We start from the raw sequence: 16,488 nt of genomic DNA, 5'->3' as shown, positions 1-16,488 counted from the left end.
TGTTATATCGTTGTGCTTTCGAGTGTTGTATTTTTGTGTGTTATGACTTTACAACTATCAATATAATCGGACCATAAAAACACGGTATCTTAAACAGTGTCGCGTCATTCGCGTAGGTATATAATAATGCATCGATTTCGATGAGTTGTAAAATGACTATTAACGTTTTTGTTTAGAATACCCGCGATTTAATAAAATCTCTATGAAACGGGCCAAAATCCTGGGAGGTCGTTTAAATGCGATGAATTAATAATAATAATGTTACCAAACACAATCATAAAATTATAATTTTGTGCTATTGTAGTATGCAACTACAGTTTTTTTTTTTTAAAACATCAAAACAATATATCATCCACATCGACAATTATTAGTTTACAATCTGCATTGACCTAATTTAAATAGCTTCCATGTGGGATTGCACTTAATACAATAGTATTCCCATGCATAAATCGCACCATTTTATACATAATAATATATACTGTGTAAATACCGGTTTTAATATTAAAACCGAACATTATTTCATGTCAAATCCATTAGAATTTGGTAGTCTGATATATTATGTTAGTAGTGAAATGTAATAATAACATTATGCTCTATTTGTAGTTAGTAAACTGAACATACATATAATTCTGTTGTATTTTAATATTAACCATAAATATATACATAGTTTTGTATAACTACAGAACGAGTATATCTGGAGTTTTGGTATTTAAATGATAAAATATACAAACATTTACAAAACTATCTAAAACAAAAACGGACCATTATATCCAAGTAACTAATATTAAAAATATACATATAGCTGATATATATATATATATATATATATATATACTCACCCGGTTTACTAACATTTTTAATATAAAATAATCATAAAATATTAAGCATGTAAGATTAAGAGAATATATAAAAGGAAATTAAGAGCGAGATAGTTTAAATAGATAGGTATAGGGCAACACTAAAAAGGAAACGAAGGATTCATTAAGAATTATGTTCCTGGTACAACATTTTTAATTAGTAAGTAAATGGAAAATAGTTATATTGTTGTAATATGCAATTCCTTTGGGAAAAGGAGCCGCCATTACGATTAATTTTGTTCATGGGCAGCTTTTAATCCGGCCCCGTTCGAACACTCAGTATTATAAAATATAATAATACGAAAAGAGGAGAGTTTTTGTCTTATCTAGTTTTTTTGGTGGCTGTTGATGCGAAATTTAATGTTATTAAACGTCATATTGTTATTATAATTGTTATGACGGTAATTCATAAAAATTAAAATTTACATACGTTAGTTATGAAAATATTTACCGAGAGTAACAATGTTTTTCTATTCATATTTTAACCTTGTGGCTATTCCGAATTGTTGCAATATTACCATGATTATTTTTATGAATAAATTTTGACTTCGGAACAAAAATTCACCTAGTATCTTGTCAAGTAAAAATATGATCTAAAATATAATATTAGTCCAAGTAATCCCTTCACCGTGCCATCACGCGATCTTATTCCCTTGTGAAAACAAAATTCATTACAGAGTTCGGAAAGTTGCATGAAAAATTGCTTATCATTTTATTTATTACTGTTTATGTCGGGCACACAATCTCTCCGGCGAAATTGAGTAATATGTTTACAAACAAGATGTTACGCGCGCATTTTAGGTGGCCAAAATTCCAACAAGAAAATAAATAAATATTAAAAATAATACACGCCGTGGCGACTGTATAATATAGAATAACATTATATAATTATTCCCCAAAAAATAATTTTGTCATGATTGCATATAGTAGCGGAATATTATTATTATTATTATTATTATCTAGAGCAGAGTTTAGAACACAACATTTATCGAGAGGACTTTTGCAGATCATTTTAAACTGCAGCGTCAACGTTCATAACAACAACGGACAATATTCTACGTCACACAATCGCATTTATTCGGTGTGATTGTTTATTTTAGATAATATAACTGTACGTATTTTTAACCTTCAGTTGATCACGTGGTGTAAATTATCTCTCATCTTAAATGTAGACATCATCATAAATTTCCCTAGACAACGTGGTGTCCTAATATTTTGTATCGTTAGTTGTTGTTGTTTCGTGTTTATTTAATTTTATCAACGAATCGAAATATGTTTTATTGCACCGGTAATTTCAACCGTGCCGTGTTTGAAAATCTGTTCCCCACGCGATCGACGTGAATTTGAAATTTCAAAAGATCGACGAGATGTTCATTATGTGATAGAAATAAGGTTTGAAAGTATGTCGGAATCACATATGATTCATAATATTGTATCTCCACACTGCCGTAAAAAAACGCCAGAAAACAAATAAATACGTAAAAAACTACAGTATTGTTGTCAGTCTTACAAATATTTTTTTGACACTGAGATAACGACGTTTGATGATTTACCGCGGCCCGTGTACATAATATTACAACTTACAAATCATAAATATTATATGAAGTGATCAAATACGAGTTCAAACGGTCGTACACAAAACGCATATCCATTGAATTTTGAAATGACGGGTTCTGGTTAGGAATGCACTGTCACTCTATAGATCGGTCGGTTACGGTAATAACAGTTAATGCAGTGCATTGCTTAAATGTGGAAAGGACCGAGAGAATAAATCGGAAATAGAAATAAGGGGTTCTAAAACTCCCTATTGGCGTTATTTGTCATAATCGTATCGTTTCTCGTAACATCGTTTGAGAACGGATGACTTACTGTCCGTATTATTATTTTTTTCTCGTTCGCGATGTTCAACGTAACGCGTGTCCTTTCGCGTACCGCATAGTTATTAATATAATATTATTATAACAACAACAACGTCGCCTAGAAAGTACGTTATTCGGCGAGCAGTGATTACCGCGCCTGTCGCGCGCAAGTTATAATTTCGTCATAATGGCGTAAACGTGTAACCGCGACCGCCTATAGTGTTATATATTATAATATATTATTATTATAAACACGCGGTGGGTACTGGGTAAACGAAGACGACCGGCGGTGGTGTCTAAGGTCTAACCTCCGCCGGCCCGACACTCGTCGTCCCTATCAACGAACCGTACACCGTGTACGACTCGACGTGTTGTATTATAGGTAACAACGTCGCCGCTGCCACGTGTTATAATACCCAACACAAGATGTCAACCCATCTCGTGTGCCGGGCCCGGCCCGGTGTAGTGTACTCGTCGTGTCTTGTGTGTACACTGTCATATATTATTATCATCATCACCGTGACACAATAATATTATATAGTTTTACATATTACATACACACACATATATATATATCATACACGTATTATGTTTTATTGTTTTGTACTCGTCCAAGTATGTTTTACATGGCTACTTGCACCAGATAGCAGAAAAATGCACTAAATTCCTGTTAATCATCGGTGGGGAACAGGGGTAACGCGCTAAACGTGAGTTATACCATAATATTCAATAATTTAATAATTATAATGACATTATTGTCGTAATGCATATATAAATTTATTATCGACTTTTAATCTCATAAATATTTTGACGAATGTATACCGTAGTGTCGAAATTTACTGGTATATACTTAGAACCAAATCACGTAAAACAATAATATCTGGACACGCACTAGTTGCCTTCAAAATAACCTTTTTTTTTTAACAATTCTTTCCAAACTCTCCAGAGAAAAACGTATCGGTACCCCTAGACATATTTGTACACGATTAGAATAACGCGCCTGACGTAAAATAAGATAAGTAAATATGTAAAAATATAAAACAAGAAAATTATTTAATAAATAAATAAATAAAATATTTATAATAATATGAGAAATATGACGTATCAAATAAAATGTATTTTGTTTAAACAGAATATTATCGGTAATATTAAAATGTTCAATTTATAAATTATGTTTATCTTAATATAATGACAAATTACTATTTAGGTTATATTTTATTTACATAAAATACTGTATTATATTTATTTTGAGATCGGTATTTTAATCGCGTATAAATATAATAAATCGAGAGCAATAATTAGTACATTCGGTTAAGGGCAACTGTAACAAGTTGCTGAAAACGATCGCTGAGGGCAACTAGTCGACATCCCAATGTCAATACTGCTGACGGATAAAATAATTTGGAAGCAACTCGACGAACGTCCATAATATTCTATAGATAACAACCGCGATTTCTAGTGTAGGTAAACGTTTAAAAACCGATGCACAACGTTTGTGTCCGGTTAGGGAATTTGGATACTCGTATAGGTAGGTACCGATGACGTATATCAATACAACTAGAAAAATATAAATTCATTTCATTATTGTTGTCGTCGCATAGGTAATAACATAATGCACTGTTGCCCCGCAGTGGTCGCCCTAGCCATTGTATTATCCGTCTGATCGAGGCTTATATCATCTACATACCATTATATTGTATTTATATAGATGACAGATGGGCGGACAGCTGATATCCGTGCGCCGCACGACGGTCGCGGTTTGTTACGCGACGAATCGGTAATCGTTGCGGTCGCAGTCGTCGTGTTCGCCAGCAAAAACTCGTACCCTCGGTGTAAAAAAACAATAATTATTGTAATACCCGATTTAAACGCTATTATAGTGTGCAGTATTACGCGCGTTGTCCGGGTTTAAAGCCCAGTCCCGGCGGGCCGTCGGGAAAGTAATTCCGACGCGCGCAAAGTTTTACACAAGAATACGCGTTGTCGACTGCCCGGGCCGTCCGGGTGACTTTAAACCGCCCGACCGCGGTCTTAACCCGCGACTCTCTTAAGTCGCGGTATTAACCGCGTAAAACTCCGGGCGCGGGTTATCGAACCCAATGTATTATGCTAAACAGCCCCGCCGAAACCCGTAGCGGCGGCCGTGAGATTTCCGAAGGGGACGACATTCGCCGCAGCCGCGCCGCGTCCCCAAACGCGTTTTCGTTCTCCTCCTACCCCGACGACGATTGTCCTTTTCGCTCCCTTTACAGAATACACGACAATGGTATATGATAATTACATTATCGTTCGATCTAACCGAAAACGCGTCACCTGTACACCATATTTTAATACCTCACGAGCATTTAATAAGACGTAACGCAAACAAACGATTTTTTTTTTCTCCGAAATCGCGTATCGCGTACAAGATCTCTTTGAACGCAATATCAGCGTCACAAAATATTTGTACACATTGACGTTATACAATTCTGAACGCTTCTTCTTTTAACGTTTGACAGTCGCCGTTCAATTACAATACGTTTTGTGGTACGGTATTATGTGCGTACGGCGCGTTCTTATACGTTTACAATACATTATTATTGTATGTTTTAATAATTGCAGTGTGGAACCGTTCGCATTACGCCGGTCGACTCTCGTAATAACGTTTATGACGACGATATTTTTACAGACGAAAAAAAATACAAACTAAGAACAAAATATGATATTTAGACTTACTTGCGCGCGTAGTTTAATAACGTAGTGTTCCACTCGTCGAGCTCATGCACAACGCACACATATATTTTTACTCCAAATGCGAGGGCAATTCGTTTTGATTGAATCGAGTAATATCGCGTTTTCATCTAAACAGTTGTAACCAAACAGCGATTCGTTTGAATTACCAACGTGCATACTATGATGATAACGGTTTTTCAATAATTTGAGTTTTAAAAATACATTTCGTGTCAATCTTTCGATCGATGTGTACGCCACCAGAACATTTCACGTCGCATAATACACGACGGCGTGAACGTTGATTTTGTTTCAACATCTCATTTAGTCTTTCACATCAGCTACCCACTAAACGAATATAATATTTTCTTCGATCTATTGCATTACCATATTATTTGATAACGCTTCTATGTACAGTGAATAAAATGCGTAGCAGTAAGTTGTTTATCTTCACCGTTAAGTTCGCTCGTTCGCGACGACAAAAAGGAACGTGTCATCATTGTCACGCATTGTCATACAATCATCTAATATCCATAACACCAAAGTTTTCAAACGATCAGTCATTTACGAAACTAGTATACTTAGAAAGTTCAGCTTCTCCGATTGTCTTGAAAAATGCTCAACGTTTTACCATATTTCAATAGATTATATTATAGCGAACTGGAATTTATTTATTCGTTACGTCATAAACTTAACTCTTACATTACAAACTTGGGCACTCTACCAAACGATTTGGCAATGTCAATAATTTTCATTTCATAAAAAAAATTTCGGTTCTCATAGTTTTTAATGTCCTAAAATGGTCTCATAAGATACTGAATTATTAAGGTTTTTAATCAAAAACAATGTAAACTTAAAAAATATATTATTAGTTTGATATATTAGGTAATTAGTCAGTTAATACACGTATTAACCAATGTTCGCATTTTCTTATTATTAAAATTTTAAAACAAACAATATAATCTAAATTTACCTTAAAAATTAAAAATGTATTATATTAAATGTTGGCGCAAATTGTACATAACATATTATATAAATGCCAAATACATTGAATTTTTCTATTCATCCAAATTGAGTTGCTTATTTTAGGTTTTTATGAATTGCTCTTCTATTCTAATTGTTTATGCCCATTCAATGCGTAGTTATTATTTATCATTCTGTAATCAAATATTTCATTAATAGCCAAATTGTATAAAGTATATTTATGTATGAGGCCTAATAAACATAATATAGTTTAGTACATTATGAATGATAAACAATATCAATCATAATTTAAGATATCATTAGATGCATCGATGAAATTCGGCTAACTCGGATAACGTATTTTAGGTACTTATCTATACTATGTCATTGTCAATAACGTATCTGTCGTTGAGTCGATGAAAGGATCCGAATATTGTAAATATATATATTATATATACTGTGTTTCCGAAGCTAATATAATATATTATTCACGTACAGTCGTGTGTTGTAGATTTCGGATCTAACGTAATTGTCACAAACCGCGAAAGGGTAGCTAACAAATTGCCGTTATTGCTTCAAGTACAATCGACATGATATTATATGATATAATGTATAGCTTATACTACACTGTTTCACTGATATGCATAATATGGATGTACGAATATTATAAAATAATTGTTATAACGCTGATAACAAAAAGTAAAGTGATATTTTCGTTAAAATACCTTACCGTTCCTTGATTGGTTTATGATTCGATTAAACCTAATAGATTATTACAATATAACTCAAATAATACATAGTTATCTAAACCTATTCATACTGTTTGAATTGATAGAAATACTATTTACCACACTCATATATTATAATATAGGTAATGTGTAAAATAAAAGGCTAACACGAGCGTTTTTTTAACAGACGTTACTTTTTCAATTACATTATAGCTAGGCACAACGTCAGTTTTCATCAAAATGGATGACGAGGAATTTGCAATTTTCGTGTATATGTGGCTTTAAAAATTATTTGTAAAAAAAAAATGAATGCAAAGACAATGGTGGATACATTCAATTAATAGTGGAAGATTATTACATGATGACTTTTACACATTTTATAGTAATTTACAAACTGTATTTTTATATATTATGATTTTCGTATATTTTTAACATAAGATGAACTTTTTGCCAAAATTTATTATGAAGTAATTATCAATGTTCACATCATTTGAATCGATAATGGACCATTTAATTCTTTATTAAACACGTTCAGCAGTATTACAAGTTACAACATATCTGTTGTCTCGTACGCGGGCGTGTTGCACGTATGGGTTATATAGTGAAACACGGCTTGTGTGCTGGAAAAAAGTTTTTCCTTTCATTATCGGGCCAAAATGTCATTGCCTCAGCAGGTGATGATAATATCATTATATATATACAGTGAGTGTGTGTGTGTGTGTACACGCCGGAAGTGTCCGATATGATCGTGGCAGTTGTGTCGGTATATAGTCGGGTTTTTGTCTCAAGAAAAATCCCGAAATCAATGGTCTCGCCAGTGCACAAAGACGCGAGGTGGTAGAGTATATGATGGTGGTTGCGGTAGAAGTGAAGGGGATGATGGTTTGTTAGTTTTCCTCCATCCGCACTCTCCCGTCATCTGTGTATAGCATCGGACCCGTTCGGATGTAAAGCTTATAAATTGCTGATAGCCATCCCACAAAACCTAGCAATCCTGTTCGGTGTACCCGATTTTTCCTGCTACTACTACTAGTAGTAGTACTACTACTGCTACTTCTGTTATACTAGTTATATATTGTGGGATATCCTTAACTCGCCTTCGCATGCCTCTTCTCAGTCGTTTTGGCGTTTTGACAAAATCGCACGCATGCGTGACTTAAGACACAAATGCGTGGATAGAGAGAGCAAGACAGATGCGGAAAGACGACCCGGCGTACGAGAGAGAACCTAAAATCATCGTACAAAAGGATTCATGGGACTGTCGCAGTACCCGCCGCCTCACTTCACCACCTACCGAAGGAAAATCAGCCTGAGGGTGTGCGCACAACACCAATAATATCTGTCATCCCTTGTCACGGTTAAATGGACTCATAAATCGCACGAAAAATTACTTATTGTTGCCGCTTCCACCACCTATCCCGTAATCGAACAGAACGTACGACGGTTTTAAAAAGAAAAGCACGCTATCGATGTTTTTTCGATACCCATATAAAACATATCGATTGAAAAACGAACACACTATATATTTAAACGGCTTGTATACAATTGTCGTCGAATTTAAAACTTGAATAAATATTTATATATGTGTGTGTATAAGAATGCCGTATATTACGTATATATTGGCGTTATGTTGAATGGTTATTTACGAAAGATAATAAATATCCTACTACTAATAATAATAATACATATCCACTTTATTTATTGACCACAAAATCTCTCTAGATTATCTTAATAATAAACCACAGGCCATAGTTGACTTTGGTATTAAAAAATATATTTAATATATAATTTCATATACACATATGAAATTATATTATACGAATTTTATACTAAGGATTATAAAATGCTTTAAATTACCTCATTTTTACTGTATATTTAACAGTTTATTTTAAATCGAATTTATTTGATGAGTCATTGAATATTTACGCTACGAGGATTGGAATAAAAATCGAGTGCATGAGACAAAACGGTTGTCACGAAGTGCAGAATTATCATCATGTTATAATAAAAACAAAAATTAACAGATTTTATTTGTTCAATATTGGTTAAACGCTGACACAAACTCTAAACAAATATAAAACATATTTTAATTACGAATCGGTAACGTTCGAAACGTTTATTACGACAGAATAATAACTAATTTATACCAGAGTTTTATTTATCAAATAAACCTCTTTTCCTGCCATTTTGTTTTATTTCAAATTTAAATATTGCGTTTTAACTGTATGTCATAAAATTCATTACTGTATAGCAAGGTATGTTCGACTTGCCAGTTCTTTGGAACATTAACACATAAACATCAAAAATAGTGATTCGTTTTCTTTTGTAACGTCTGGTGCTCAATGTTTAATGTTACCCGAACACGCCAATTTCATTATTCTTGTATTATCTGATTTACTTCCACATGTTTTCAAATTACTCGCTTTTACAATTTTTTTCCGCCATCATGCTTGCCAAAACCCTAGATGATTGATTTAATGTGTACTTATACATATTTTAATACTAATTAACCGACTAATTCCTGTAAATTATTATTTTTAATTAATGTTCGGTAGTAATGATTATTTGATTAATTGTAAACGTAAATTTGTATGTGAACCATTATTGTTGGTATTGTTATTTGATAAACTGAAGATATACACAATCAAACAAATTTAAAACTTTTCGTATAAATATCACAGATATATTATGTATTATGGTCCATCTATGTGTTATTACTGTAATATCTATATAGGCTATATATTAAAAAATAACATAATACTCACATAATAAATTTATATAACGTGCATGAAAAAATTTTTTTAAATATTTAAACCATACAGAAATTAATGAAACACCGTGTTGAACATAAATTCTTTACTGGGTCTTTTATAGTTTTTGGAACAGGGGTATAGTGGAGGTCCAAATTCAAATGCTCATATTTAAAGCGAGGCCAGGTGTACGCCCGTGAACTGAATCTTAACTTAAAAATTATAACATACACTTTTATTGTTTTTTCATGCCTGGAATGGACCGTTTTAATTGATTAAAATTTTCACAAATGTATTATACACTACCTATCTAAATACTATAAGGTTTAAAAACACTCATAACTCTCAATTAAATATTGTACATTTATACATATATTACGTAATACTATAGTATATATTATTATATTATATGTTATCTTATATATAAAATTACGCATATTTTTTTGAGTGTTTACGTGATGTATAGCTTACGATTCATTATACATTTAGATTAATATTTTTATTATTTTATATGATATATAGTTTAATTGATTATATTTTTATAACATATAATTGTATTTATGAATAATAATAATTCACATTTAAATAGATAGTCGTGGACCACGTATACAGTGAATACGATTTGTGACTTCATTCGATAATTTTTTTTGTTTTGTAGATTAAGACCTGTGATTCGACTTTATTTTTGAAAATGATATCATCGAATAATAATTATACAATATTAAAAAACAATCACGAGCTTATACTGGTATTACACTAATATTTGGACCACTATACAATTATTAACTATGATAAGCATTATATCATTTTATCATTCATAAAATGTAGTTTTATAAAAATGAGCTTCGCAGCCACAAATTTATCGTAAACTGCCTTCAATTTGATAAAGCTGAAATGTGTACTTGTAAGCTAAGATATAAGCCAGTCACCTTCGTCTTACCTTTTCACTACTTTGCTTGGTATTTATATTTCAAGAGTTAGTGATATGTGTTTTGGGTATTAAGATAACTATTTATATTTGTTTCTCATTTACTTGTCTTAGAGACGATTATGTAAATGTATGTTGCTTTACTCTGCCGTCGCCACTTGCCGTCTAAATGTTAATTTTGTTGGGAATACTAATATCAACTTTAGTCAGCATACATAAATTACCCAAAGTAATTACAAACTAAAATAATAATCTTCAATTGAGAAAAAATACGTGGCTTTTTACTAGAAGCCATTCGTATATGTATAATTATGGTAATACAATTATTATAAAATTCAACTAGACAAAAAAAAAAAAAACAATTTTTACATAATTTTATTTCAGCTGTACTTAGAAGCGACGAACCATAGCTGTGGCTATTGGTGTGTATGAATTATGGTTACGGTGTATTTATTATACAATAGTGAACATTGCCTGTTATCTTAATACAAAAAACGAGTTTACTTAATAACACGCATCGATATTTGATATCGTTATCGTCGTTCAAAATAATAATAATCCTATGCCATATATTTTAACTGCGCGTCGTGTCATCGTGTATAATATCATTAATTATTTTTCAACGACTATTTGCCGTGCGAGCGTTGCTACGTCATCAATATTATATTTCAGTAATAATAATAATAATAATAATAATAATAATAACACATTGAACGATGATAGTTGTATTATTCGAATAATAAATCGTATTACACCGAATCGTTGTTTTATTAATCGGAAATCTATTAGCTCGTAATAGTCAACCTGTTCAAATACACATGATTGGGTGCGTGAGAAAACGAATATTTGTACTTTAATACAATTTTATACCGTGTCGTAATAATATTATATCATCAAGAAATGCTATCATTTTGAGTTTGACGAAAACCGTACACGCGTGTGTGTTGGGTATGTGGAGTGGTTGACAGGCATGCGGTAAGGGATTTAAAATAAAGACTACACGTCATTGAGTATATGACGGCGGACAAGGGATGTGTGTATGTGTAGATAAAGGGATAGATAAACGGAGGGAGACAGATAAATGGAAAGAGGGAGTGAGAGAGAGAGAAAGAGACAGAGACAGACAGACAGAGTGAGAGAGAGTGAATGAGAAAGTGTGTGAGTAAGCGATGGATAGGTGGAAGGGAAAACAAAAAATAAGTCCGAAATCGTTCGTGTAACCGTTTGAACGAGGTCAAGAACTTCGTCGGGGTGTTAAAAGAAAAAAAACGATTTAGAGGCGGTCGAAAAAAAATGAGGAAAAAAGTCACCCCAATATAATACACGGACGTACACATTATAAATTGTACACGGTCGTCTTTGGTGGCGAAACAATGGGGTAGAGGGCGCTACTGTCTGCGGTGGTGGACTCGCGTATAGTCGTCGACTGCCGCGGTGCCGCGCTGCCCCGCCGCTGAGGGGTTGTTGGGCCGCCACCGCCGTAGCGTCAGTCCGAACGCAGTCGTCCCGTCGTCGCGACCTCTGCCGCTCGTCGTAGCCGCCGCAGCAGCAGCCGCCGTCGCCTTCGTCGTCAGCACAACATAATCATCACACCGTGAGGACAATCTTCGATAGAATCGTCACGAATCTAGATCCTTGTCGGCTACCCGAAACCAACGATCGGTGGACGGACGCTCACGTGTTTCTACACCACCCGTGAACAGGTACGCGAGAATTTTCGACGACAAACATGTCGGCGAAACGGCGGTGAATCGATACACACGAAGAGCCGAAATTTCGAAAATAAAACAAATCCCGAGTGCCCACCGAGTCTCATCCATTCTCATCGTTCCGCGCGTGTCGTCGTTTACGCCGAAGATTTCCGCTTACCCGCCCGCCGCCGCTATGTTGGCCATGTCTACGTTGATGATGCCCGCGGCAACAGTGACCACCATGACCAACCCGGCGCCCATAGCGATCGCTCAACCTTCCAAGTTTGAACCCAAGTACATACTTAGCCACAATCCGCCACCACAGATGACAGCCACCGCAGTGGTGCCCCAGATGACCATCAACAAATCAGGTACGAAAACGTTTTATTATAATGTACGGTCGCAATAATGATATTAATGCGGGAAAAATACAAATTATTACAATATTATTATTATACTACCGTAGTATCATTACCCGCTGCAGTCCGTGGTTATCACTCGTGGTTGGTCGTCGAATATTATAAGCACGGACGCTATTACGGTCAAAATTTACCATCGTCCGATTATAGGTATCATCAATATTATAAATGTACGTTTTCTACGGTCTCGGCGATAATTTCGAGCGGGCGCCGCCAACGCCACGCGACCGGAACAGCTGCCGGTATCGCCGTCTACCGTGGTGGTGGTAGTAGTAGTAGTGGTATTATATACTTGCGCGGCGGCGTCGTGGAGCGGGGTACACCGGTCGCTACCGCCGCCACCGCCGCTGCCGTCGTCGACGCCGCCGCTCGTTGTTTTCGTAACGGTTTTCCGTCGGGTGTCTCGCCGGCCGGCGAGACGAAAAATCTTCGTTTAACTACTCCGAAATTCCTAAAACGTATCTCCCGACGTCGTGGTCGTCGACGTCTAAATTGGACGACATGACACCACGTATTAAACATACGACTCTATACTATTAAACCACAAAAAATTGGTTACAAAGAAGTGTGTGGGTTAGGTCTTTGTTATTTTCATGGATTTTGCTTACCTTATCTATGGGTTTCCGGTGTGGCAGTCGCGTGTGTGTTTGATACAATGTATATTAAGTAAAAGTTGAATAATACTATTTTTCTGGTTGACACATATTATAACATTTATAATTTGATATTTTGATGCATATATTTAAATATATATAGATACAGAAAAAGTTGTTTTAAGTTTATTTCCAACAACTTTTTATTCCCTAGACTATAGTCATAGGCGTAATATCGGACAAACGATGTAAACTTTATTATATTCTGTGTTTTTGTTTTCAGAGTCCAAGTTTATTTTATGTAGGTAATAATGTTAAAATGTCAACACCGTAGATTAATTAAAACGTACCGTTGTTAGTAGTAGGTGCAATGATTTGTATATTAATCTTTTTACCTTTCTTGTATTTTGTTTTTGAATGATTAATTAATGCATTTACAAAAGTGTGTTTCATATTGTATAACAGAAAATTTCCTTAGTACACTGTTGAAAACTTTAAAATCATTCATAATTAATAATTTAATTATATTATACAACTATGGTATTATTTCGTAGTTATTTAGAATACTTATTGTAACTTAATAATCACAATTAAAATATATCGAAGAAAGTTTACAATTTATAAATTACAAGTTTATACTTTTTGATATGATAATTTATGTCGAAATGATATAGATATTAAATAAGTTGTAAATAAATAGTATTTTATTATAGGTATTATTTTTTCTACTGAATATATTAATTAATAATATAAAAAAACAGTAAGAACTATCAGTTATTTAGTTCTTATCTTTATTAAGTTATATTCAGTTGTTAACTGTTGATTATTTTTAGTTATATTCTATTTGTAACATATTTATATATTATGTTTTTTATAAATTCTTGTCGTTAGTAAACTCGTTTTGATACTTGATTGTATAATTAGTTGTATACAAGTTTACAACAGGAACAATTACACAAAAAAAATAATTTTAAAACTTCTTTTATACAGACCTCTTTTATTTAATTGTTGATATTAAAAACATAATTAACTCTAGACCCATCAACTCGGTGAAAAAACATATTCAATATTTTTAAAAAATATTACTGACTCAATTCCTATATTTCAAAATACAAGAACAAATATAATCGTTTTGTACGTCAAATTACTGTTTTATTTTTTTTTTTTATATTTGTGAATAATACTAATTAAGTATTCATTTTTATCAACTAACAATAATTGTTATAGGTGGATATAGATTATAGATTTATATATAATATATAGATATCTTATAGATTTTAGATTTGGGAAGGTGGTTACTAAATGATTTGAATGCCTTTTATAAACTAACTTAATATGATGAAGTCGATTAAGCTAATCGATTGGGTCCTTCATTTATTTTCATGGTTCCATTATTATTTTTTCAATGAGAACCAGACAGTGAAATTTTTCTCATCCGGGGACATCCACAGTTGCTAAAAGGGAGAGGGTTTAATGACGCTAGATTCCCTCCGGGGTCAAAAAACGGCGAATACAAAAAAACTGTGTAGGTACACCTGCCCCTCGCAGCATATTGATTTTTGCACCCTCTTTTTCGAGCCGGTTTCGAGATATAACTCTCATAGTTTAGTCATCTGCACAGAGTTTCTGTATGGGATTATGTTTAGTGAAAATAAAAGAAAGAAATTACAATTACAGTTACGGGCTGTAATGACATCGAACAAGCTAATTTTTAATAACTTTAAGCTACGATAATAGGCTACTTTGTATGGAAATTAGAAGATACCAGATGGCAATTTCGTGAAAAAAAAACGTACGAAAACAATTTTAAAACTAAGTGGCACTACATTTGAAATGAGTGGTAGTTTTTTTAGAGCTATTTTGAGTATAATTAGGTTAACAATAAACGTTTCTGTACATTTTTATAAATTTTTATTACCTGATATAACTATTAATAACTACAAAAAAAACATCACATAACTTTATTTAAATTAGTATTAATAGTGTTGGATTTCTATAAAATATAAAGTACAATAATTAATATAATATATTTTGATATTTTTTTTATGCAACAAAATGAAACAGGTCAATTAATTTTAATTTTTCTAATTTTTTAATTATATATTCGAGTTCTATATTAAACTAAAATTGAATTATATTCTTAAATGAGACAGTTAGATAGGTACATACTTTTTTTCTGTAGTTGAAAAATATTATTTTTTTATTGGTATGATATTTAAGTTTAAATCATTTATATTAGTGAATATAATGGTACTTTAAAATAATAATCTGATAGTTTAGATGTTTGCTGTTGTTATAACTTATCCAGTATTCGGTTGAATTTTTTGATACAAAAACATTAAAATTTCATATGAAATATAATTCAGAAAATAATTATATTAATAAACAGCAAACGGTTCGCGTCGCACAGTAATTGCAGCACCATCTGTCTAGTCGTTGGATGGCTCGGTGGAGCGTGAATGGAATACATGTCCCTTGAGCGCCAGGTGAAGGCATACATGAGCCCATTTGAATATAAGCGCGCGCCATAATGTACTTTAATCGGTGATACGTTTTTTTTAGTTTTTGCCCTTGAATTTATCCCACTATAGGTAACTTAACTCCGAGTAAGAGTACTGAATATAAAATATATGAGTAAAAACTCTAGTAAAACCAATATTGGTCTTGAATACAAATATATTTCATCCCAGACAACAAAATAAGTTGCATAGACTATTTCACTATACATAGTGTAATCACTAAATATATAAAAGGTATGTAAAATTGTATATACCTGTAAAATATACTTAACGTTAGTTTAAAAGGGGTTTATACATATTGACTGTACTAATAAAACACGAGAAACGCATACAAAATGTTTTACGATCGTGTATATTTTCAAAACAATAATAATTATTTGTTTTTTTTTAACAAAGCTGAATATAGTTAAACAATTATTTTTTTCCAATTTCATATAAATATTTATGTTAAATATAAATTAATATAGATATT

At 32.9% G+C, this 16,488-nt stretch overlaps 1 protein-coding gene across 3 annotated transcripts in view; it reads left to right on the top strand.

Annotated features, from left to right (window-relative positions):
• LOC113550536 (nucleolysin TIAR-like) overlaps positions 1–16,488 on the top strand; it is a 323,070-nt gene that overhangs the window by 203,267 nt on the left and 103,315 nt on the right. Inside the window, exon 1 of one of the 3 annotated variants that reach the window (XM_026952436.1) lies at positions 12,291–12,856. The exons of the other annotated variants lie outside the window; for them this stretch is intronic. Within the exon in view, the coding sequence (XP_026808237.1) occupies positions 12,679–12,856 (178 nt within the window). The 5' untranslated portion in view covers positions 12,291–12,678. Of the gene's footprint in view, positions 1–12,290; positions 12,857–16,488 lie in introns of those variants that run through there. 3 annotated transcript variants of the gene reach the window in all.

The sequence above is a fragment of the Rhopalosiphum maidis genome, chromosome 1, assembly GCF_003676215.2.
Source record: "Rhopalosiphum maidis isolate BTI-1 chromosome 1, ASM367621v3, whole genome shotgun sequence".
NCBI classification, from domain to species: domain Eukaryota; kingdom Metazoa; phylum Arthropoda; class Insecta; order Hemiptera; family Aphididae; genus Rhopalosiphum; species Rhopalosiphum maidis.
The sequence above is the reverse complement of the archived record's forward strand: the minus strand, read 5'-3'. Positions and strand labels throughout refer to the sequence as shown.